The 26469-nt window shown below is 50.3% G+C and overlaps 1 protein-coding gene across 1 annotated transcript; it reads right to left on the bottom strand.

The window, feature by feature from the left end:
• Positions 1–2429: 2429 nt before the first annotated feature.
• On the bottom strand, positions 2430–26350 carry ALG9 (ALG9 alpha-1,2-mannosyltransferase). Its single transcript, XM_064732042.1, is given in 16 exon segments — positions 2430–4507; positions 8354–8484; positions 11310–11439; positions 12877–13024; positions 13822–13951; positions 15545–15699; positions 17344–17466; positions 21814–21919; positions 22401–22488; positions 22772–22907; positions 23873–23961; positions 24830–24900; positions 25190–25324; positions 25559–25697; positions 26168–26299; positions 26301–26350. Coding segments are annotated over 16 exon segments (1884 nt in total). The 3' UTR covers positions 2430–4386.
• Between the last annotated feature and the right edge of the window lie 119 nt (positions 26351–26469).

The raw sequence follows: 26469 nt of genomic DNA, 5'->3' as shown, positions 1-26469 counted from the left end.
GCAAAGTTTGTAAAAAACTGCTGGAAACACTCCTTGTCACCTTCCCTCGTGGATTTTTGTGGGAGCAGGATTTCACCTTGGGGTTGAACAGATGATCCTGTGGTCAAGATTTCACCTCGGGGTTCAATAAATGATCCCGTGCCTTCCCCTGCCCAAACTCCAGCCCTTTCTGAGGCAGATGGGCTGGAGCAGATGTGTTGCCACGGCAGCACATCTGTCTGGGCCATCCCAAATTCCGGGTAATTCAGGTTCTGAGGGGTTTTAACCCTTCCCCTTGGGTTTGGGCACAGAACTCTCACAGGTGCTGCTGGAAAAGGAAAATGGAGCTCGATTTCCCCTGCCGAGCTCTGGATGCAGCAAGGTCAAAAAACATCACAAAAACACCACAAAAACACCACAAAAAACACCACCAAAACACCACAAAGACACCCCAAAAACACTCCAAAAACACCACAAAAAACACCACCAAAACACCACAAAGACATCACAAAAACACTCCAAAAACACCACAAAAACGCCCCAAAAAACACCACCAAAACACCACAAAAACACTCCAAAAAACACCACAAAAACACCACAAAAACACAAAAAAAAACCACCCAGAAAACACCACAAAAAACATCACAAAAACACCCCAAAACCACCACGAAAACACCCTGAAAACACCACAAAAGCACCACAAATACACCTAAAAACACCACAAAAAACCCACGAAAACACCCAGAAAAAATCCACCACAAAACCACCCCAAAAACAGAAAACCACAGAAAACACACAAACCCCCCTGAAAACCCAGCAGCTCCGGCCCAGCAGGAATTGCCCAAAGCCTGAGTCACAAAGCAGCCCCTGGGAGGGGATGTCCTGCTCTGAACCCCACAAAAGGAGCCCCAGAGCTCGGCCCCTCGCTGCCCCCATCAGAGCAGAGGGGGCAATCAGGACCTGGCAGGTCCTGGAAGGCTCCCCCAGCCCTGTCTTTAGCAACTCCCCCGTGCCATGAACAGGAGAGTGGGAGGCTCTGGGGCAGGGCTCCAGCGAGGCAGGAGGAGCAAACACCGACACCGAGAGAGCAGCAGCAGCAGCAGCAGCAGCACTTTGACAGCTTGCCTGGCACAGTAAATATTGACTGGTAAAGGAGGAAAAGGCAGCTCATGCTCCTTTCTGGTGGCACACAGGAGGAGCCCTCCCCAGCCACAAGAACACGAGGAAATCCCTCAGCAAATATTTCTGGAAGGTGGTGCTGGGTGATTGATCCCAGAGAGGAGCTGAAAACACCCAGGGCATTCCCATGGCAGGGAAATGGGAATTCTCCACAGCCCTGGAGGCAGAGGGGAGCACAGGGAGCCCCAGCAGAGCAGGAAACCACGGTGTGACCATCCAGGCTCCATCCAGGTTGTAGCACCAGCATTAAAAACCATTAATGGGATTCAGAAGCTCCTCCTGTTCCTGAGGCTGACGCTGTGATTCAGCCCAGCCTTGCTGCTCATCCAGCTCCTCCTGGAGCAGGATCAGGTTGGACCACAGCCCTCCCACCCTGCTGAGAGCTGCACCCACACCCGAGCCAGCACAGGCATCCCCACAGCTTTCCTTTTTTGGGATCCCAAACATCCAAATCTGCTCCCCAATCCCCCTGCTCAGAGCAACCCAACCACAGCCGCAGCAGGGAGGAGGTGCAGAATCTCCCCTTTGCTCCGTCCCAATCCCATCCCATCAAATCAACCCCATCCCAATCCTATCCTATCCTATCCCATCCCAATCCCATCCCATCCCATCAAATCAATCCCATCCCAATCCCAATCTCAACCCATTCCATTCCATCTCATCCCACCCAAACCCATCAATCCCATCCCATCCCATCAATTCAATTCCATCCCATCCCATCCCATCCATCCCATCCCATCCATCCCACTCCATCAATCCCATCCCATCCCAATCCCAATCCCAATCCCATCCCAATCCCAATCCCAATCCCATCCCATCTCATCCCATCAAATCAACCCCATCCCAATCCCAATCTCATCCCATTCCATTCCATCAATCCTATCCCATCCCAATCCCATCCCATCCCATTCCATCCCATCTCATCCCACCCAAACCCATCAATCCCATCCCATCACATCAATTCAATTCCATCCCATCCCATCCCATCCATCCCATCCCATCCATCCCATCAACCCCATCCCATCAATCCCATCTATCAATCCCATCCCATCCCATCCCATCCATCCCATCCCATTCATCCCACTCCATCAATCCCATCCCATCCCAATCAATCCCATCCCATCCCATCCATCCCATCCCAATCCCACTCCATCAATCCCATCCCATCCCAATCAATCCCATCCCATCAAATCAATCCCATCCCAATCCCACCCCAATCCCATCCCACCCCCACAGAATTCCAGGGCTGCGAGTGAAAACAGCTCCCTCCATCCAGCTGGTGATGCTGCACATTTAAAAATGGAAATTTAACAAGCACAGCGCTGCTCTGAGGCATGTTGGACCCACGTAACACATCCTGGCTATTCTGGGAAACAGAACTGCAAAAAAAATTTAAAAAAAAAAAGATTCATCCTTCTCCTCTCTGGATGATTCCAGAATTTTTAAGATGCTGAAGTCTAGAAGTCAAAGGATCTTGAAAAAATCATTATAAATAGCAAACACACACTTGGCTTCACAGATAACACAAACATTGATCCCATTAAACACATAATTGTCCCAGTTTGGTTTTTTCTTCCCAAAAGCAGAGGTTTATCCCTGGAAATGTCTCCTGGACAGAGCAGCTCTGGCTGTGCCTCTGTGGTGCACCATGTTCACTCCTGGACATTCAGTGCATTCCAGTTCCCTGTCAGTCAGGTGTTCTTCCTCCTTTCCCCTTGGAAAAGGAAAATTCCTGAACTTTGTCACCTGAAACAAAAATTCCCTGGGTGAAAGACAGCAGGTGGGGGAGACACAGAGAGAATTTGGGCTGGATTCTCCCTCATTTGCAGCCTGGAGCAGAACCTCAAGGTGCCACCCTGTTTTGTTTTCCATTTTTCTCTTCTCTCATGTAAGGGGGGGTTTGGGGAGCATCAGGCATAACCCATCTCCTTTTCCATTTTATTTTCCATTTTTCTCTTCTCTGGTATAAGAGGGCTATTTTATTTTCCATTTATCTTTTTTCTGGTGTAAGAGGGAACACGGGGAGCAGCATGGATACCCCATCTTATTTTCCATTTTATTTTCCATTTTTCTCTTCTCTCATGTAAGGGGGGTTTGTGGAGCATCAGGCATAACCCATCTCATTTTCCATTTTATTTTCCATGTTTCTCTTCTCTGGTGTAAGAGAGAACAGGGGGAGCAGCAGGGATAACCCATTTTATTTTCCATTTTTCTCTTTTCTCTTGTAAGAGGGAATATGGGGAGCAGCATGGATACCCCATCTTATTTTCCATTTTATTTTCCATTCTTCTCAGGTGTAAGAGGGAACACAGGCAGCAGCAGGGATACCCCATCTTATTTTCCATTTTTCTCTTCTCTGGTATAAGAGGGGACACAGGGAGCAGCAGGGATAATCCATTTTATTTTCCATTTTTCTCTTTTCTCGTGTAAGGGGGGTTTGGGGAGCATCAGGCATAACCCATCTCCTTTTCCATTTCATTTTCCATTTTTGTCTTCTCTGCTGTGAGAGGGGACATGGGGAGCAGCAGGGATACCCCATCTTATTTTCCATTCTTCTCTAGTGTAAGAGGGAACACCAGGAGCAGCAGGGATAACCCATCTTATTTTCCATTTTTCTCTTCTGTGCTGTGAGAGGGGACACGGGGAGCATCAGGCATAACCCATTTTATTTTCCATTTAATTTTCCATTTTTGTCTTCTCTGCCATGAGAGGGGACATGGGGAGCAGCAGGGATACCCCATTTTATTTTCCATTTCATTGTCCATTTTTCTCTTCTCTGCTGTGAGAGGGGACCTGGGGAGCAGCAGGGACACCCCATTTTATTTTCCATTTTTCTCTTCTCTCGTGTAAGGGGGGTTTGGGGAGCATCAGGCATAACCCATTTTATTTTCCATTTCATTGTCCATGTTTCTCTTCTGTGCTGTGAGAGGGGACACGGGGAGCAGCAGGGACACCCCATTTTATTTTCCATTTTTCTCTTCTCTCGTGTAAGGGGGGTTTGGGGAGCATCAGGCATAACCCATTTTATTTTCCATTTCATTGTGCATGTTTCCCCTCTCTGCCGTGAGAGGGGACCCGGGGAGCAGCAGGGACACCCCGTCCACAGGCGGTGCAGGATTTCCCAGGGAGGCAGAGCAGAGGAGCCGAGGCTGCCGGAGCCGCTCGGGGAATCTGTCCAGGAGTGCCAGCCGATGCTCGGGGTGGGATTTTGGCCGGGCCAGGGGCGTGCTAGCCCCCCAGTCTCCTCCTGGGCTGCCTCCTGCGGGCTTTCAGGATGCTGTAGTTGGCGTAGCGCGTGTGCTGCTCCGACAGCAGCGGCACGTAGAACGCGCGCAGCAGCCGCGAGGACCTGCGGGAGCGGAGGGAAAAGGGAAAAGGGAAAAGAAATCATCCCTCAGTGCCCAACCCTCTCCTCCGGGTGCCACCAGAGCTGGCTGGCACGGGTTTAAGCCGATCTTCTGTGGAAATATTGAATTACAGAGGGCTGGGCAGCTCTCAAAGCCACGCTGAGCCATGCCCTGCCAGGGCTGGGAGCTGGCATTTCACAGCCTTCCAAACACGGGACCAGTGGAGCACGGAGGGTTTAATGATGTCTGGGTGAAATTAGCACCTTTGATTGGGTTGCTAATTGCTGGAGCAGTGCTGGCTGAGGGCGTTGTGAATGGATGTATTCTCTCATTAATGGTACAGTCCGGGTTTCAGTGTGAAGTGGACAAATAAAACCTCCTTCAGCAGCAGCTCTGAGCTTTGTGAGCTTCAAAAACCTGAGCCACTCACTGAAACCAGGCAGAGCTTTGCTCCCTCAGCACCACAGCTTCTCTTTTTGTGTCTTTGAGATCACCTGGATGGGAAAACATCAACCCTTGCCGGCCACAAGTGCCACAGAAATCCTGGAAAAGCAGCAGCAGCAGCAGCAGCGCTCAGATTGGGATTGCTGAGAGCTCAGGGATGGCACAGCCCTGCTGCTCCCTTCGCCCCAGCTCTGCTGCTCTGCACACCCAATCCTGGCGGGTTTTTTTTTCCCAGCAGAAAGACGAATTGTGTTTTGTTTGCCTGCACTGGAGATCTTTCAGAAACGCAGCAGCAGAACAAAGGCAGGAAGTGCCCCTGGGAGCTGCGTGTCCCCAGGGGCTGCCTGGGCTCAGCTGGCACCAGCAGCTCCTGCACCCTCCCAGCTCACACACACGGGACCTTCACCTCCTGTCACCTCCCTGTGGCAGCTCAGCACCCCAGACAGCAGATGGCACATGCAAGGGGCTGGCTGACAGATGACAGGGAATATATTTAATGTGCTATTTGCATTTGCTGCTAAATTTGTCCCCCAGAGATGGAGCCTGGATCAGCACTCGGCTCCCAGCAGCAGGGCTGAGCAGGGGATGCTTTCCCAGGGATTTTGGGCTCTGAAAAAGGCACTGCTGCACGACTGGGCAGCTCCCAGAGCTGGAAGCACACTGAGCCTTGGAGCTGAGCCTGTGTCTGCCTGAATTTCAGGAGAAACAACCCAAAAACTGCTCCAGCAGTGCCGGAGGAAGCTGCTGTGGGGTGGAAGGAAATCCCAAGTGAAGATGTTGCAGATGTTCCCAAAATGCCAGACTAACATGGACTGGCAGCACTTGGACACCTGCAGTGGTGAGAGAGAGATCCCTCCTAAAACTGCAGTGGTGAGAGATCCCCCCCAAAAGTGCATTTTGTAACCTGAGTTTGGTGAGAGCAGAGCAGGGAATGGCAGGAGGAGGCTGAACTCTGCCACGGAGACACCAGGACAAATCCCAGAGCCACCTGAGCAGGTCCCAGTCACAGGGACAGGTCCCAGTCACAGGGACAGGTCTCAATGCCACCTGGGCAGGTCCCAGTGCCACCTGGGCGGTCCCAGTGCCACAGGAGCAGGTCCCAGTCACAGGGACAGGTCTCAATGCCACCTGGGCAGGTCCCAATGCCACCTGGGCAGGTCCCAGTCACAGGGACAGGTCCCAATGCCACCTGGGAATGTCCCAGTGCCACCTGGGCAGGTCCCAGTCACAGGGACAGGTCCCAGTGCCACCTGGGCAGGTCCCAGTGCCACCTGGGCAGGTCCCAGTGCCACCTGGGCAGGTCCCAGTCACAGGGACAGGTCCCAGTCACAGGGACAGGTCTCAATGCCACCTGGGCAGGTCCCAGTGCCACCTGGGCAGGTCCCAGTCACAGGGACAGGTCCCAATGCCACCTGGGAATGTCCCAGTGCCACCTGGGCAGGTCCCAGTGCCACCTGGGCAGGTCCCAGTCACAGGGACAGGTCCCAATGCCACCTGGGCAGGTCCCAGTGCCACCTGGGCAGGTCCCAGAGCCACCTGGGCAGGTCCCAGTGCCACCTGGGCAGCTCCCAGTCACAGGGACAGGTCTCAATGCCACCTGGGAATGTCCCAGTGCCACCTGGGCAGGTCCCAGTGCCTCCCAGCCACAAGAAGCTCATGATCAAAGCTCTCTGCAAGCCCTTTAATGTTTGCACTTCCTCTGCAGGTGAAGTTTTGTACCAACACACGCATTTCAGAAGTTATTCAGCTACTTTAAAAACAAAACTACGGGAAACAACTCGAGGAAAAACACCATTAAAGGGAACAAGACAGCCTCTTATCAAAGCAGGGGAATGCTATGCTCCAGCAAGGTGACCCAATCATTAGTTTTGCACTGAGAATTTTAGTTTTTTTTGATGGAAAACCCAAGTGTGTGGAGCAAGCAGACAGCTCAGCCCTAAAGAGCTGGAAAATATGTGCTCCTCAGAGGGGAGCTGTGATATATTTCCCCTTTTCTGTGCCAGATTCGGAGCATTCAGCCAATATAGAATTAAATGGACCTTGGCAAAGCAGCTTCCTGAGGAGCATAATTAGCTGGTGGCTTGGAGTGCTCTCTAATTCAATTAGCAGCACCATTTATCAGAGCCAGCTGAGATTTACATTTGCACTCGCTGACGTCAATGGGAGACTCGCAGCGAGCCCCAGAGCCTCCAGTGCAGCAGGACTGAACCGAGCCGCTGGGGTCACTGATTTCACTGATTTCATTGATTTTCACACAAGAGCTGCACTTTGGGCTGAGCTGGGGAGGTGCCTGATGGCTTTGGGGTTTGTTTTTTTTGCCCCTTGCTCTGCGACCACAGAGCTGCAAACCTGAAACCTCAACTCAGCTCCGGAGATGGAGCAGGCGAGATAAAGCAGCTGTGAGAACACACAAACGTGGCTTTAAAGCAGAAATGCACATTTAAGGGCAAATCCTCTGCACAAGGAGAGCCTTTGATGCCTCCATTGCCTCATTAATAAAAGTCATTGGCCACCTCCCTCTTGCCCCAGTGCAGCAGCAGGCTCTCCTGGAAAATGCAGACCTTGCCAAGGAAAGCTGTTTGTGTCAGAGCCCTCCTGGGAGCTGCTCAAACACCCCCATCCCGGCCCTGCTCTTCCCTGCAGGAAGCAATCGGGTCTCTCATGGAAAACAGGAGGGCGCTGAACTCTGGGTTGGTTTTTCACAGAGGCTTTTCCAGTCTCTGTCCTGGGGTGACACCTTCAGGAGCTCTGAGGGGCTAAATCACATCCTTGCACAGCTGATACAAGCGCATTCCTGTGTTTGCAGGAATGTGGGAGCATCATTCCCAGCTGGACAGCGCTGATCCCGCTGCCTGAGAGCCTGGAGGAGAGCAAATCCCAGCCTTGCCTCTCACAGACACTGCAGCAAGGTGCTCCGTGCACAACAGGCTCCAGCAGGGATCTCCCCCATGGATTTCCTGCTGCCTAATCAAGGTGTGGCCCTGCTGACTGCTCCTCTCCCTGCCAGCTTCCAGAACATTCCTCAGAGCTCATCCCCTCTGATGATTTATGCCTGTTTTGAATTTAGCTGGGACAGAACAGAGTGAAAAGTGTCCTAGGAGGAGGTGACATCCACCTCATTTCTTTGGAAAGCAACCCCAAAAACATTGCTTCAGCGGGAAGCTTTATAAAGAAACTGTTTATTTCTTTATAAAAATACTCCTCACCACCCTCCTCACAGAGTTTCACCCTCTAAAGCAACTTAGGCCATGAATTTTGCAAGCAGGAGTTGGACAAAGGCCCCATTTTGCTGGGAATTGCATTTCAAGCTGGCATTTGCCCATGGATCTCCCCTCCCTGCCCACTTGTGCAACCAGAAATCCCAGAGTGCCCCCACCCCTCCCTCTCCAAAGTGCAAATCCTACCTGGAAGCATCCAGGAATGGCTTGTAGGCAATGGTGACCCACTCGTCTCTGTGGGAGGAGTACCTGGGCTCCCTGGGGCTCTCTGCTGCCGTGTCCAGGTCCACCAGGTAGTGGCATTTGGAGATGTCCATCTGCAGGGACACACAGAGCTGCCTCTATTCCCTGTTGGTTCTGGGCTCACTCACAGCAATCAGAAGGGGCTGCACTCCCAGCAGCAGGGGAATGTGCAGGGCACAGGTAACACAGCTCATTTTGGGGGGCAATCCAGCAGGAGACCACAAAAATACGGATGAGGTGGGAAGGCTTTGATTCCGTCTCCATCTCATGCACCCAATTCAAGTTGTACACAGGAAAATGCTTTTCCAAGTGGGATTATCAGAAATCTCAACTATCTGCTTTAATACCAGTCAATTTTTAGATCAGTGGAGTTTACTGGTGAAAGATAAAGAGGATTTTAAAGTGATGCAATTCTGGTGACCCACTCATACATATATATGGATGAATGTGTAATTAATAATTAATTAATGGTGACCAGCAGAACTTATTCCTTCCCTTGCAGCAACAACATCCAAACTTCTCAAGGACAAACTTCTCAATAAATTGTGTTACCTGCACGACACAGGTCACATAATTTGAAGGTTTTCAAGCAAAACCTTTGTGGGGGAATCCAGCAGGAGACCACACTATGAAAGCTCCCCCTTCCTGCTGGGAATCCTGTGTCTCACCCTGCCTTACCCCCTAAAACTCTTCCTTGAGGGATCTCAGCTCACTCTCCCACAAAATTTTACTGCCAACTTCCTTGGCCATGCTTGAGATCCCTTTTCCGAAGCACCTTTGGGGCTTGATGTAACAATTTAGGCTGGAAACAATTTAATTAGGTGGATAGCAGATGGCTCTGTGGCATCACAGCACAGTGGCAAATGAAATTACACCACAGGAAATCAGCTGAGGATGCTGAATTCACTTTGTGCTCGGTGTGAGAGGAACATTCCAGGCCCTGGGAGAGGCTCTGGCTCATTAGCACAAGGACTCCCAAACCACTAACCAGGTTTTTCTGGAAGTGATGTAGAATCATTCAGAGAAAGACAAGTTGCTGCCTCAAGGACCTCACTTGTCTCATCCTAAATGCTGCCCTGACTCCAAATGCCAGGTGCAAGCCACATTTCTCCTGTATTTTCACATTGCAGTGAAGCCAAGGATGATATTCCTCCTGCTCTGCAGCACCTCTGCATCGATTTGGGGATTTACACAAGAGCTGGGTGACGCCCAGACCTTGAAATGAAAGAAAGGAACGAGTTCTGCTGAACAAAGCTGCGAGGGATTTCTAAATTACATCCTCTCCTCTTCTGCTCCCCTTTCCTTTTCCTCCTCCCACTCTTTCTTTATTTGATACCACTGCTCTGCCAAGTGAGGAGAGCTGAGCTGGATCCCATCCTGGCTGACAGCAGTGGGAACACCCAGAGCTGGGGCTGAGGGCACATCTGCTGCTGCCACGGGGGCTGGAGGGTGCTGGAAGTGAAGAGAAAATGCTCAGAAACCCTTTTCACTGAAGGCAGCAGCTGTTAGCAGCTTTCAGCCCAATCTGCTGGTCCTGCTTGGATGTATCTTGGGAAGAAATAATATTCCTTATCTGTTTCTTGGCACTTTCAGAGACAAATGCACCTCCCCAGCTGGGCAAGTGCAAGGTAAGTGCAGCTCGATGTGATTAAGGAAAGAGAGATTGCAAAGCAAGATCAAATCGCTCTTCCCCCAGTGTCTCATAGCAACAGGAACACTGAGGTTCCCTCTTCCATTTCCAAGCAGAGCAGTAACAGATACTCACACCTGAAACAGGGAGATCACAGCCGTTAATGCCTTTATCCATGGCTCACGTAATCCTCCTGAATAATTTGTTTTCTCCCCTTTAAATGACCAACAGCCTCGTGCTATTGAGATTTATCTCCTCTCACAGTCCTGTCCCAGGTCTTGCTAATTATTCTTCTACTTTTTAAAAAAAAAATCTGAACATGCTCATACTCACTAAATATAGGAAAAGATCTTGATCTTTTGGTGTAATTAGCAGGTCAAAAGTAAGAGTTTTAAGCCCCTGTTTAATTTCTGATTTCTCAAGTCCCAGGCCCTTGAGCTTGCATGAGAAAGAACAAAGTTGTAGGGTGACATTAAGGAGCAAGCATGAAACAAAAATGTGTTTTGCTCTATTAGTCACAGGCTGGAGCAGCCAGCTGTCTGTGCTAAAAATAAGCCCCAGCTAAAGATTTCATAAATTAAATGCACTGCAGCAGACAGCTCCTCTCAGGTGGGAACACGCCTCCTTCCCATTTCCAGTAACTGCATAATCAGCCTCAAAATAAGAATTTTAACCCACAAGACTGCCAAGATTGAACCTGTCAGTTCAGCAATAATTTTGAGACATTCCTATCTGGGTTTTGTTTAGTTCAACCAGGAAATAAATCAGTAATTCCAATACACATTATCTTAGCAGATTCCCACTAATTCAATTAAGTTCCAAATTAAGTTCCTCCTCCTCAGTTGAAAATATGATGAATTGTTTTATATTTAAAAAGAAATAAAAGAGGAAATTTTCAATTCCTGCTCAGTGACAAATATTTTCTGTGGGGGACTTCAAATTACTCATTCCTGTGATCACATTAACACACTACACTAAACCCAAAACTGCAATAATTAGGAATTCTTACTTCTGCTGCTTCTTCTATGATCATTATGTCTTCAAACTGGCAGATGAAAGGCAAACAGAAGCCACTCACAAGAATGGGGAGACTTCCAAGTGCTGCAGAGGGACCAGTTTTGCTTTGGAACTCCCCAGGAAACAGAAATGGGGAGAGGGATGGCAAGAATTTAAATTATCCAGCAGAAATGGGGAGATCCACTGTGAGGCACTGCAATAATTTAAATTATCCAGCGAGGTAAGGGAAAGGAAGCAGGAACAAATCCTTACATATCGAGAGGGCTCCTCCTTGTTCTGGTCGTTCATGTCTGCAGGAATGATCCTGGTGGCCAAGGGCCCCTTGGCAAAGGGTTTGGGCAGCTGGCCCCGGAATTCCGACAGGATGAACTGGAGCTGCCAGCTGCGGAGAGCGGGGAGAGCATTGTGTGAGAGCCCCAGAACCAGAACCAAGGACTCCAGCCCCAGGTGATCCCCAGGAACTTGTGGCCAATGTGCTCATGAGAACCCTTCAGAATCCTTTAGTTGGGTACTTTTGAGCACCAAAACCAGAACCAAGGACACCAGCCCCAGGAACACCAAGGATTCCCAAGAACTTGTGGCCAACGTGATCAAAAACCTTCAGAATCCTTTATTTGGGTACTTTTGAGTCCCAAAACCAAGGACACCATCCCCAGGTGACCCCCAGGAACTTGTGGCCAGTGTGCTGATGAAAAACCTTCAGAATCCTTTAGTTGGGTACTTCTGAGCACCAAAACCAGAAGCAAGGACACCAGCCCCAGGAACACCAAGGATTCCCAAGAACTTGTGGCCAACATGATGATGAAAAACCTTCAGAATCCTTTAGTTGGGTACTGTTGAGCACCAGACCCAAGGACACCATCCCCAGGTGATCCCCAGGAACTTGTGGCCAATGTGCTCATCAGAACCCTTCAGAATCCTTTATTTGGGTACTGTTGAGCACCAAAACCAGAACCAAGGACACCAGCCCCAGGAACACCAAGGATTCCCATGAACTTGTGGCCAGTGTGCTCATCAGAACCCTTCAGAATCCTTTAGCTGAGTACTTTTGAGGACCAAAACCAGAAGCAAGGACACCAGCCCCAGGAACACCAAGGATTCCCAAGAACTTGTGGCCAACATGATGATGAAAAACCTTCAGAATCCTTTAGTTGGGTACTTCTGAGCACCAAAACCAGAACCAAGGACACCATCCCCAGTAACACCAAGGATTCCCAGGAACTTGTGGCCAACGTGCTCATGAAAAACCTTCAGAATCCTTTAGTTGGGTACTTCTGAGCACCAAAACCAGAACCAAGGACACCATCCCCAGTAACACCAAGGATTCCCAGGAACTTGTGGCCAATGTGCTCATCAGAACCCTTCAGAATCCTTTATCTGGGTACTTCTGAGCACCAAAACCAGAACCAAGGACACCATCCCCAGTAACACCAAGGATTCCCAGGAACTTGTGGCCAATGTGCTCATCAGAACCCTTCAGAATCCTTTATCTGGGTACTTCTGAGCACCAGACCCAAGGACTCCATCCCCAGGTGATTCCCAGGAACTTGTGGCCAATGTGCTGATCAAAAACCTTCAAAATCCTTTATTTGGGTACTTCTGAGCCCCAAAACCAAGGACACCATCCCCAGGCACACCAGAGACTCCCAGGAACTTGTGGCCAGTTTTTCTGATGAAAAACCTTCAGAATCCTTTACCTGGGTACTTTAACGGTGTTGATGACACCAGAGATCCAAGTTCCTGAGGGCTCCCCGCACCCACGAGCGTGCCCCTCGATACCCACCTGCCCTAATTGCCCCTGTGCCAGGGCAGCACTCACTTGTCTGGCAGCAGGAAGCTGCTGGGGAACCTGTGCCACTCCTTCCCCACACAGACATGGACCGGCCTCCCCTCGGGCACCGTGTGGATGCTGGGGTCAGTGGCAATCCTGTGGAATTCAGGGTACAGGTCCAGGGGCCCGTGGTAGCCTGTGGGAGGCAGAAAACCATCATTAAGCATAGAGGGGTATTTAATTGAAGCCTACAAAAGTTGTTTCATGTATAATTTTTTGAACTGGTAACTCAGTGAATAAATGAACTGCTTTATGCTAAGAAGTGGCTGCATTCAAAGCTTCCCCTCTTACCAATTTTATTCACATTTCCCTGCCTGCCAATGGCCACCAAAACCCCAAAAAAATACTGATGAGGTGGGAAGGCTTTGATTCCATCTCCATGAAGGACTCATGCACCTAATTCACCTTTTACACAGGAAAATGCTTTTCCAAGTGGGATTATCAGAAATCTCAACTATCTGCTTTAAAACCAGTCAGGTTTTAGATCAGTGGAGTTTACTGGTGGAAGGTGAAGAGGATTTTTAAGTGATGTAATTCTGGTGACCCATTCATACATATATATATAAATGAATGTATAATTAATAATTAATTAATGGTGACCAGCAGAATTTATTCCTTCCCCTGCAGCAACAACATCCAAACTTCTCAAGGACAAACTTCTCAACAAATTGTGTTACCTGCAGGACACAGGTCACATAATTTGAAGGTTTTCAAGCAAAACCTTTGTGGGGGAATCCAGCAGGAGACCACACTATGAAAGCTCCCCCTTCCTGCTGGGAATCCTGTGTCTCACCCTGCCTTCAAACTCTTCCTTGAGGGATCTCAGCTCACTCTCCCACGAAACTTTACTGCCAACTCCCTTTTCTACAGCACAACTTCTGCAGCCCTGAGCCCAAGAGCCAGGAGGGCAGAGGGGAAATGTGAAATACCAACCTTTGAATAAGGCGACAGAGCGTGAGAGTGACAAAAGGCCAAAGAGGAGGACAGTCCCCAGGGCCAGCCAGTTGGAGGACACTGTGTAGTGCTCCAGGCGGTAGCGCTGGAAGATGAAGTGGTAACATTTCTCAGGGAAGAGATTAAAAAAAAAAAGAGAGAGAGACAATACGAAGTTACTCCAACTCTGATCCATCCAGCAAAATTCACATTTTTCATTAAGCTCTTACAACAGTGTGTCCCCCACCAGATTTTTAAATTCAGAGCCATCAAAATGCACAGAAACTCATAGGGTTTGGTCATATTTAAGTGATAATTTGGGGTATTTCAGTGTTTTTATGCTTCCTAGGAAAGGAAGGGCCTAAAGTGATCTCTCAAGGGTTCCAGTTTGGTTGCTCCCAGATGAACCAGGGGCAAGAGTCCCTTCCAGCATTTCCCTGCACACTCACCTGATTTTCCATGCTGGACTGAACTCCTGCCTAACACAAGCTCCATGACCCAGATTTCCAGAGTGACCTCTGCTTGTTTACCCTGCCTGCACAAACCACAGCTTTGAAGTGAACAAAACACCACAGAGCACATTCTGCGTCCAGCTTTGAACACAGGTCACTCTCTGAAACTCATAAAAGAAAAACTGATAAAAGAAAAACTGATAAAAGAAAAATTGATAAAAGAAAATTGATAAAAGAAAAATCGATAAAAAGAAAAATTGATAAAAGAAAAGTCCTTTAGGTTGGTTTTTTCAATTAAAAAGCCTTTCTGGGACAGCCAGGTGGAAATCCATCCAGTCCCTGCCTTGGTCCCTCCCTGCTGCTCTGCAGGAGTGGTTGGTTATTCACTCCCTGCCCTCAGCTGCTTTCTGTTTCTCCTGTCCTGTTTGCATTTTTCTCATAACATCCACATAGTTTGGAGGGGGAGAGTGACAAGCTTGTCCTGCTGGTGGGCAATCAGCTCCAGATCCTCAGCTGGATGCTCCAGACTGGGCAAAATGTCATCAAACAGTGGCAAAATATGCAAGAAACGTACAGGGGGGAAAGTTTCCTCAAGTTACAATAAAAATAAATGAACATTGCTCTGTGATGTTCTGAGAGCACGGAGGAATTCTCAGTCAGAGCCAGAAAATTGGTGACATTCCAAGCTGGATCCTGTGTGGAGGCAAGGACTGGAACTCATCTGGGAGTGATGGAGATCCAGAGTGGGAACAGCACCTGAGCAGGGGGTGAGGGACTGAGGGTGGGCAGGAATTGCAGGACAGAGCTGGAACAGGCTCCTGGCTGCATTCCTGAGCCTTTCCAACAGCAGGAGATGAATAATTCTGAGCTTTGGGAAGGTTTATATCAGTCTCTATTACTGCTTTGCTCTGTGAAGTGTTTCAAGTGATGTTTACTAAACATCCAGTTTTTGGCTCTTCCAAACGTTCAGTGCAATTCCCAACATTTAAATGAAATCCTTTTGCTTTTTTTCAGCCCAGTGAGGGAGGGATTCCTTCTGAGACATTTCCTACACACCCACATTCCTGCCCTCAGAGCTGAGCAGCCAAGGAGCCACAGGTCCATCAGCAGGACACTGAACCCTCAGGAATCCCTTGGATTTTGGGTGCTGTTGGCACTACAGCACCACAACTCCAGAATTCCCATTTGGGACTGGAGAACAGCTCAAAGCCATGATGAAATAACAGCTGGGAAATATTCTCAGCTGTTTATTGAGCACCACTGGAATTTACCTGAAGAGCAGAGAGCGCCACAGCACCAGAGAGACAGATGAGGGGGTAGATGGGGAACAGAAATCTCTCTTCTTTGTGGGGCTGGCTGAAGAAAATCAGGATCCAGATGTACATGGGAGCCAGGGTCAGCCAGTAGGGACGGCCCAGGTTCTGAACTGCAAGAAACAAAACCTCAGCAAAGGAGAAATGCAGGAATTCCTTCTCTTGCACAATCCCCTCCCACACCCAAAGCCCACTCTGGAGACCCAAACACGCCCTGCTCTGAGCACCACTGTTTCTAAAACCCAGGTAACACACCCCAACAGCCAGCAGGGCGTTTTCCTCAGAGGATTTTTGCAGATTCCAACAATATTGACAATTCCAACAGCCTTAGGAAGAGCAAAAGCAGAAAATAAGAGTTAATGGACCCAAAGCCCACTCTGGAGACCCAAAAAGGCCCTGTCCTGAGCACCACTGTTCCTAAAACCCAGGTAACACACCCCAACAGCCAGCAGGGCGTTTTCCTCAGAGGACTTTTGCAGATTCCAACAATATTGACAATTCCAACAGCCTTAGGAAGAGCAGAAGCAGAAAATAAGAGTTGGTGGATCCAAGGAGACCCAAGAGCCATCGGGAACTGCCAGGTGTGAGGAGGCACACAGGAGTGCTGGGTTTCCTGCTGGGCATCGAGCACACCAAGATCAGAAATGGCCTCCTCAGGAGCTGCCCTTCCCTCCCAAATGGTTGTTTGGAGCCTGAGGTTTGCCCACCCTTCATTGCCTCATTACAAAAACAGCACCGGCAGAGCTCTCCCAGGCGCCTCCTGCTTAACAGAGGAAATAACTGACTCAAAAATAACAACAATTACCCTGAATTTCAGTCACACTGAGGAGGGCTCTGCGCTGCCTGACAATTTTCAGTCCCTCTCCTACCCCTTGCTACTCCCAACAGCAGAGTTAAGCAATTAAGCCAGCGGCATTTCACAGACAATAAGAACAAAGCGCTTGGCAGAGTCGCTCCTGCTGCTCAGCACAAGAACACCAAGTGAACAGCAGGAAATCTTGCATTTACAGGAGCTCCTACTGAGCTTTTACTGCTTTCTGCGAGTTTGTCACTCGCAGCCAAGGAACAGACATGGGCAAACACCCCTGAACATACATTTTCATCGAGGATTGTGTTACTGTTTGTTGTAGTCAGTATAAAAAACAGAGAGAGCACAGCACAGACTGGACTGATGAATCTGGAGGCTGCTGCTGAGCCTTGATGAATTTTCCTCAGGAAAACAGCAGAAAGGAATTTACACTTCCCCTCTGGAGTCACTCACAAGTGTCATGTGGTCAAACTGATGTCATTTTATTCAAGAAAAAGCCCAGTGTGAAGTAGGGAATATTCTGGTTCCTCTTTTTGTTTGTTTTTTTAAACTCTCATCTATCCACACCCACGGGGACACTGCCCAGAGCAGGGCTCAGTCCTGGCAGCTGAAAAACCCACAGTGCCCAGAGCAGCCCAGCTTCAACCCCAAAAGGTTTCTACTCATTTCCAGCTGCAGACAAGATGGGAACAACACCAGGTTCAGCTTCTCCCCCCTTCAGGATTACTGACTGGGCCATTCCTGATGGATTAAATGTCACAGTGAAGCTCAGGAACCTTGTCAGGCTCGCTTTTTTTAACACATTTTTCCTCTTGAGGCGGAGGCAAGGAACAATCCTGAACCCTAATGAGCTGCAGGAACTTTCCTGGTGCTCCAAAGGCTCTCCCTGCTCCCAGTTTCACTTCCAGTAAGGAAAAGCTGCTCTTTGGCAGGCAAACCCTGCACTCACCACGGAATTTCTGCAGCAGACACTCCATCAGACAGGTCAGAGGCAGCACCAGCAGGGCCAGCACAAAAACCACATTGAAATTCAGAAAGCCATTGATGAAATAGAAGTACCAGGGTTCTGTACCTAAAGGGGGAGAAAAAAGGAAAAAAAAGAGGTTTGAAACTCAAGTATGAATGGATGGAGCAGCAGCTTTGGCCCTTCTCTGCCTGACACAGCCCACCAGAGTATCTCACACTCACACCTGCACAAGAAACTTCATTGCCTTCCTGCTCAGAAATTAATTTTTCTCCTTACCTTTAATCTGAGGGTGAAAAATAGTCAGTATTACACCTGCTGCCCATGAACCCCAGAGCCAGCAGAACTCTGTGACACAGAGCTCACCCCTCCATTCAGCAGGAAAGCAGAAGTGGAAACTTCTAAAATTGGGAAATTTGACCCCAAATTCATTCTCTCTTTCTAACTGCAGAGGAGTCACACAAAACCACACAATGCCATCTAATTCTGGAGTGAGGATGCTCATTCTGGGTTGGCAGCAACAGAAAGGTACCAAGAAGGATTAAGAAGGGAAGGAGTTTTTATTCTCACTTCACCCCAACAAAACCTCTGGCACTAAAGGCTGGTTTTGGTCCCTCCTTTCACTCAGCACTATTTAAATGTCCCAAATTCAGCCTGTTCTGACAGCAAGAGGAGCCAGGCAGCTCTGCCTCCACACTCGGGAGCTGGCTGCAAGCTCTGCAGGATGTAAACTGAAAGAAACTCCAGTCCAACTGTCATTTATTTAGACTCTTAATTCAGGATGCTTAAAGCCCTTAACAATGAGGAATGCCAGTTCCTCTCCACACATTTCCCACTCTCTCAGTGTGATTAGCTCAATCAGCCAGTAAATGACACGCGGGGGCTTTAATCACGGCACTGTTGTGACATGTGTCACATGCCACAGCAATTTCCTGCAATCACAGCCACTTACATCGGGTCCGTGTTGAAATTAATCAGACAACCCAACAGCAGCAAGGAAAACCCGAGGGCTCTGCGGCTCCTGCAGCTCAAAAAAGCGGAGAAGCTGCACTGGGGGCGTCACAAACACGGCACTGGAGTCACTGCCTGGCCAAGCAGCTTGGGTTGGTACAGGAAAGCCTGAGTTATCAACAGCAATTATAGAAATAAGGTCTTGTCCGGTTTATCTCGGCTGTTTGAGGGGCCTGGAAAGGCCCGGAGTGGCCTTGGGGCAGCCCGCGTATCAAAGGACGAGAAGAGGCTTCAGTTCTTCTTTTGGTCTTTATGTTTATTAATTGTTTATCTAAAAGATTTTCTTTCAGCCGAACAGAGATCTGCTCAGCAGCCAGCCATGAGCACACTGTGCTGCCCTCCGGGGCAGTCACCTATCTTTATACCCATTGTTACGTGTACAATATTTATCATTTTTCCCCAATACCATTTATTCTTATAACTCGGTGCACTTTCAGTAATGACCAATCCCAAAGTGCCACCATCACCACAGAAGATGGAGGAGAAGAAGAAGAAGAAGAAGGACAGGACACACCCCAATTCCTCCATCTTACTTCTCTAAACCCCCCTGTACAGAAATCCTAAACCCTGTGTCTCACCCTCTAATTAACCAATCCCTTCACCATTCACCCCGGTGAAGCCCTCTTATCTTCATAAAGGTGTCGTCTCCTGTGTAGGATCAAAGTCCAGCCACCAGACACTTCTGGAACATCCCAGGACTCCCGAGCCCCCCAAGGTGGTCTCGGTGGCTCAGCACCTCAGGACTGAGATCCTGAGATCCGACAAGGTCTGAATCTTTGAAGGGTCAGCCCAGGGACCATCCTGTCACCTCTGTGGCTGAGATGGGAAGCAAAGGGAATTCACACTGAATTCACCTCTCCCTGCTCTGGTTTCAGATTTGGCAGCCTTGGGGGTCAGGAGTGAAGGACACCTCATGAAACACAACTCCTCGCCAGCCCAAACACAGCCCAGATAACGCTGCTAATAAACACAGCAGCTGCTCTGAGGCACAGCTTTCACCAAAAAATAGCTGCTCGCTCACATTTTTTTGCAGTGTGACTGAATTGCCCAGAAAAAAACAAGCACTGGAGCCTCCCCTGCTTCTCCAATGAGGGATTTTCTTCTCTGTGAGAGGCTAAAAAAAAAAAATAAAAAGGGAGGAAAAAAGAGAAGAGAACAGTGCACAGCAGGCAGAGAGCACCAGGCTGGCTCACTGGTGACGCAGCCATTCAGAGGCACTCAGGCTCAAAGCCTCCCAGGGCAAAAGGGATTTTATTCCTCTTATCCACACGGCTCAAGGTGAACTGCGGCCTCAAAAAGGAGCAACCCCACTGCAGGCAAGAAGTCCTGGCCCAGAACATCACCTCTGCAGCAGGGAGGGGCACTGAGAACTCTCCAGCAATGGGAATGTGCTTGCAGAGCAGGAGAGGAGCTGGAGAATCTTCCTGCAAGGATGCTGGGCAGCTGTGGGGTCCAGGACACAGACTGGGGAAAGCAGTGGGAAAGGAGCACCCAGGCAGCTCCTGGCACGGTGGTTCCATGGGGAAAAGCAGCTGGAAGCTCTGTCAGACCCCAGAGAGAAAATGCTTTGAACTCTGAGGCCTGGGAACGGCCCCAGGAGCAACTCCAGAACTCAGGAGTGAATCAAATTTACCCACGCTGCACCCTGAGCACAGGAATGGTGGGGGCAGCTCAGGCCAGAGCAGGGAGGTTTGGGACAAGGAGCCCCACCCTGGGCTGAAGCCTGAGTGCAGGAACTGCAGCTGGCAAGCAGAAACTAAGCTGCAATAATTCGGTCATGAGTCACAGCCCTCGCTCTGATTCAGTGCTGCTACAATGAACAGTCTGCTCCCTGCAATATATTCATTTATTCTCACTCTGCTCAAGAAGCAGGGCTCCACAGAGAAAGGAGGGACATGAGCAGCTCCAGCACCTTCCACCCAAGCTGAATAAAGCCTCCCAAAGTGGGACAAAACTCTGGTCACAAATTAAGTACACAAAAACACCCCAAAGCCTCAGAAACAGGGATATACTCTTGGCAGCTGTTTTCCCTTGGCTGTAGAAACCAAATCACCCCAGGGAAATATTAATTGCACAGACAATATTTATACAGAGGGAGCATATTGCTAAAGACAGAGGGAAAAAAAATTAATTGAACCTTGTCTCAAAAACAGTGCAGGGCTTACACTGGAGATGGTCTGGGCTGGTGACTCTGCCCCCATCATGTGAACGTTGGGAAATCCCAGCTTGCAGAGCCAAGAGGGATTGGCCAGCCTTTCATCTCCCCTGGCTGTGTTATTTTTCCCCAGTGTTTTGAAGCTCTCTAAACACACAGCGTTGTCCTGGCCACACTGCATTAAAGAGCAATTCCAGGCAGGCTCCTTTACTAGCCCGAGGATGTTGTGTGAATGTCACTGTGAATAAAACTCTGCAGGACAGATGGGTCCCTGGAGGCTTCTGCAAACAACTCATGCACCAGCGTGGAAAAGGTCAGGCACAAGGCCCTGCCAAAACCTATCAGAGACAGAGCCTGGAGCTCACTTACACAAAACTCCCAGCCCCACACTTCAGAGCCTTCCTGCAGAGGCCAAGAGCCCTGGCAGAGCAGCTGCTGCCCTGCTGTGCCAGGCACAAGTGACAAATCAGCACCACCCAGAACAGCCCCTCAAAACAACCAGCAGTGCCAGCTGCCAGAGAAAGCCCTGATGCTGCTGCTCCCAGGGCTGAGCCCTCCTCAACAGCTCCTCTGGCCTCACACAGAGCACAGAGATCCTGCAGGCATCCCCTGGGCTCTGCCAGCCCTCCTGAAGCCCTGCTAGAAATCAATTTCCAGCTCTGGAAGTGCAGGATTTGGACAGAAAGGAGTATGGATTCTGCACAGAGCACAGAGATGCTGCAGGCATCCCCTGGGCTCTGCCAGCCCTTCTAAAGCCCTGCTAGAAATCAATTTCCAGCTTTAAGACTGGACAGAAAGCAGTATGGATTCTGCACAGAGATGCTGCAGGCATCCCCTGGGCTCTGCCAGCCCTCCTGAAGCCCTGCTAGAAATCAATTTCCAGCTCTGGAAGTGCAGGATTTGGACAGAAAGAAGTCTGGATTCTGCACCATTCCTCACTTTCTCCAAGTTCTGCAGCCTGACTGCGAGGAGCAGCAGGCAGGAACGGATCCAAGCTGCCAAACACACCCGGGCCACTTGTGCCCAGGCAGTGAGACACCTCCTGGCAGCTCCACGGGAGTGGAAAGTGAACAAAAGCAGCACAAGTCCCAGCCCGGAGGAACCGGCAGCGCATTGCCAGCTCGACAGAGACATCCCGTGTCCAGAAGCTGCAGCTGCAGCCCTCGGAGCCGGCAGGAACAGAAGCTGGCAGCTGCTTTGGCTGGAGGGCACAAAAAGCACGGGCAGATAAGGGCCAGGGCAGCCAGAAAAGCTCGGGCTGCCTCCCCGGCTCGTTATCCCAAACTCACCGTAGAGATCAGGCCCGTGGGGGGTGAAGACATTGTACAAAACGATGTTGAGAGGTGCCACCACCAGCTTGCCATAGTAATAGCTGTCCACCACCACCAAGGGCACCTGGGGGAAAGCAGATTTTGGTTAAAGTGCAGCAGCTCCAGCAGATTTTCCTAAAGGAACTCATTCCTTGTGTTGCCATCCATTCCCTCTGTGTTGTGGTATGTCACACACATCTTTTATGAAAAATCCTTTCCTTAGGATTTTTTTCTCCTGAGAAGCTGAGAAGCCTCAGGAACAGAATGCAAACAATGGTTATCTGCTGCTGTGCAATGCAGGTGCATCTGGGATTGGTCTCATGGGGTTGTTTCTAATTAATGGCCAATCACAGTCTCAGTCAGTCACAAGCTTTTGTTATCATTCTTTCTTTTTCTATTCTTAGCCAGCCCTCTGATGAAATCCTTTCTTTTATTCTTTTAGTATCGTTTTAATGTAATATATATCATAAAATAATAAATCAGCCTTCTGAAACATGGAGTCAGATCCTCGTCTCTTCCCTCATCCTCAGACCCCTGTGAACACGGTCACAGGGGCAGGCACTCACCAAAAACAGGATCAAGGACACCACACACCAGTTCAGGAAACTTTTCCACCTCTTCTTCAGGATCAACAAGTCAAAGGCAATAGGAAGCCTGGAAGAGAGACCAGCTGTCAGCTGGGGGCTTTGAGAGCCCCACTGCAGCTTCTGCTGCCCCTTCCAAGCAAGAGACAGAACCACCACTCTGCTCTTACTCCAGATTCATCATCCACCTCAGGATTCACCCAAATTAATGCCAGGAAATCTGCCCAACCTGAGCTGTCCAAAAGCCAGGAAGGCTGTAGCAACGATCCAGGGCTAAGCTGGCAGCTCAGTGCCTGCTGGCTCTGCCCAGGCAGGTGCAGAGCAGCTGAGAAAGGGCAGCAAGTGCTCCTTACCCCAGAGCTGCGCTGAAGGGCCAGCCCAGCAGGGCTCCAGCAGCCACCCCCAGCACTGCCACCGAGGTCCTGTCCATGTACCAGCCCGTCATGGCCACCACCGTGGTGTACATGCAGAAACTGCTGGGCAGGAAAGCTGCAACACAACGGGGTGGAAGGTCAGCACAGGCCCCCCACACTTCACACAACACTGCTGCAAGTCTTGCAGTGGCTGGGAGAACAGGTACAGCCAGCCTGAGGGTGTGGGATCTCAGCAGCTCAGGACTGAGGTGCCACCGAGAGCACCCTTGGGGGGCTCGGGAGTCCTGGAATGTTCCAGAAGTGTCTGGTGGCTGGACTTTGATCCTACACAGGAGACGACACCTGTATGAGGACAGGAGGGTTTCACCGGGGTGAATGGTGAAGGGATTAGTTAATTAGAGAGTGAACACAGGGTTTAGGATTTCTGTACAGGGGGGTTTAGAGAAGTAAGATGGAGGAATTGGGGCGTGTCCTGTCCTTCTTCTTCTTCTCCTCCATCTTCTGTGGTGATGGTGGCACTTTTGGATTGGTCATTACTGAAAGTGCACCGGACAATAAAAATAAAAAGGATTGGGGAAAAATGATAAATATTGTACACGTAACATTGGGTATAAAGATAGGTGACTGTCCGGAGGGCGGGTCAGTGTGCTCATGGCTGACTGCTGGCAGAGCTCTGTCGGGCCGAAAGAAAATCTTTTAGATAAACAATTAATAAACATAAAGACCGAAAGAAGAACTGAAGCCTCTTCTCGTCCTTTGATTCGTGGGCTGCCCCAAGGACACTCCGGGCCCTTCCAGGCCCTTCAAACAGCCGAAAACCGGACATGAGGGGACAGCACACAAAGTGCCAAAGTGCCAGCTCCTTCCTTAGAGCAAGGGCAGGCAGGCCAGGAGCCTGTGTAAAGGCACTGCAATACTGAAAAACAGGAGGCAGCAACAGAAACAGGCCTGGGAATTGTAACACAGAGAACAAAAATGGAATCAACGCTTTTTCTGTCATGGGAATACAACAAAGAGCACCCGGAGATGTGATTTTCTTCTCTCTGAACCTTTGTCAGTGCCAGTGCCAAGCCAACTCACCTGCAGAAGCACAGAACATGCCCGTGCTGAGCACCAGGAAGGCCAACATCAGCCTGCTCACGTGCAGCCCAAACTTCTTGCACACAGCCCTGGGGAAGCAGCAGAGAAACAGGTACCACAAAACAGCCCCGGGGCCAAATCAGCAGCACCAAGGCATGCAGAACCACAAACAACCCACGGAGCAGCCTGAGAGCTCTGAGCTGGGGCACTCCCAACACTCAGCTGCTGCCTCCCCTGGGATTTCAGACCCTGAGTTTCACCAGTACAAAACTCTGGGTGGGGCCTGGATTCTCCCAGCTGTGCTTGTGCAAATCTCAGGAGTGGTGGCTGCACTGCTGCACACTCCCATCCATCCCCTCACCCCTCACAAAACCCCACCACGCAAAAAAAGCCACAGTTCATCTCCTTAAACCAGAATGTGGATGAGAAAATACGTGTCAGTGCTCTGGTTTAAGGAGATGAACTGTGGCTTCTGACAAACAAAAAAACTCATGCAAGGCAGTGGATTAAAAATCAGGAATCAAGAGGCAGCCGGTAAAAATAAAAATGCAGTTTAAACAAGATAATTGCATGTTAGGGCTACTGATTTTAGTGGCTGTAAACAGCACTGGCAGTGAGATTCCAGACAGCAGCAATCAGTGTGTTCCAGTCAAATTCACTGGGATAAGCACACACAGCCCCAGACTCTCCTCAGTCTGCAACACTCCCACCCTGCTGCTGCCAGCAGTGAGGAAACAAGCGGAGCCAACAAAATGCTGGAGTAGAAGTGTGGGTGGGAGATCTGGGAGTGCAATTTTGTCCTAATTGTGACGTTCTGACCAGCATCTCAGTGAGTTATTATGAAAACTTGTATTTTCTCATCCACACACGAGCCTCAAAGCCTATTTCCTGTGGCAGGAGCTGTCCCTGGCACTCACACTGCTCCCACACACCCCCTGCAGACACTCTGACACTCACTTGTAGAAGTAGAGTTCACAAACACAGCTCAGGAAGGCCAGGAAGCATCGCAGGAAATAGAAGATGAGAACCTGGCAGACACAGACAGAGTCTGAATGAGGCACAGGACAGAAAATGGGCTTGTAAAACATCAGGGGAAACCCACAAACCCTTGGAAATCCTTCCAGGGAGGCCAATGTTTGTCAACAAACCAGTTTTACAAACATGAAGTGAATTTCAACCATGTTTTATAAAAATGAAGTGAATTTCAACCATGGTTTTTAACAATGAAGTCAATTTCAACACCAAACAGGCCGGCTGTTTCCCACACTAAATGTACATTTCTTCCTCTCAAAAGCAGCTTCCACACACCAAATTTACCTTGTTGGTTTGCAGGACCCTGGCGTGGAACCAGGCTGGCAAGGCGTGGAGCCACAGGTAAGCATAGGAGCGGATGGCGTAGGCAGGAGAGTACTCCCAGGTCTGAAACCCCTTCCCATAAATGAGGTAGTGTGTCTACAACAGAGATCAAATAAATAAATTAACTTGCAGCACACAAAGCAGAGAGTTTTCCACAAAGCAGAGTTTCCAGAGCAAAATATTTCTCATTGAAACAGAGGGATCAGCACAAGGTTATATAAATAAATCTGCATTTGCACAAGCTAACTGGAAACTGAAACAAGAGAGCACAAGGTTCTAAATGAAGGGGTATTTGCAAATTGCCAATCCCAAGGGCAGGAAGGGACTCACCGGCTCCCAGTAGTTAAAGGTCTCATCACAATCCGAGATGTTGCTCAGCAGAGCTGCACAGAACCTGGCCGAGATCAGACACTTGAAAGCTGTTGATCCTTCAGGGGCCCAGACGTGCCCTGCTTTGCTCCCGGATGATCTAATCCAAAAGCGGGGCAGGTAAAAAAAAAAAAAAAATTACAAATATGCAGCAGGAAAACTCAGCTACAAGATCACGGCTCACGAGGTGACAGCGAGCAAAGGGCTGAGGGTGGCATTAGGGCAGGATGGGGATGCCGGTGCCCTCACAAGGAAGCAGCAGCAGCCCCTCAACACCCCCAAGGCAGCCGGGCCGGGGATGCTCCGGCACCGTCCCCACAGCACGGACCGCCCGTGTAAACCCCGGCACCGGCAGCCCCGGTAGCCTCAGCATCCCCGGCGGCCTCAGCAGCCTCGGTGGTCCCGGTAGCCCCGGCAGCCTCGGTGGTCCCGGTGGTCTCAGCATCCCCGGCAGCCCCGCAGCCTCAGCAGCCCCGGCGGCCTCAGCAGCCTCCGTGGCCCCGGTACCCTCAGCAGCCCCGGTACCCTCAGCATCCCCGGTAGCCCCGCTCGGTCCCCGGCAGCACCCACTCGTTCCGCGCCTCCTCGCTGCCCCCGGGCTCGGGCCGCCGCCCCGCCGCGTCCCCGCCGCCCGCCCGCGGCCGCTGCCGGGCCCCCTTGGCGGCCATGCCGGGTACGGGCAGGCAGCGCCCGCCGCCCGCCGCGGCCCGGCCCGAGCAGCTGCGGCAGCGCGGCCGAAGCCGCCGCCGCCATCACGGGTGTGGGCAGCGCGCTCCCGGCGGGCGGCGGGAGCGCCACGGGGACCGCGAGCGACACCGGCACCGAGAGACGGACAGGGAGCGACAGAGGGACTGACAGAGGGACCGGGACCG

The sequence above is a fragment of the Zonotrichia leucophrys genome, chromosome 24 (genome assembly GCF_028769735.1).
Source record: "Zonotrichia leucophrys gambelii isolate GWCS_2022_RI chromosome 24, RI_Zleu_2.0, whole genome shotgun sequence".
In the NCBI taxonomy this organism is placed as follows: Eukaryota; Metazoa; Chordata; class Aves; order Passeriformes; family Passerellidae; genus Zonotrichia; species Zonotrichia leucophrys.
The sequence above is the reverse complement of the archived record's forward strand: the minus strand, read 5'-3'. Positions and strand labels throughout refer to the sequence as shown.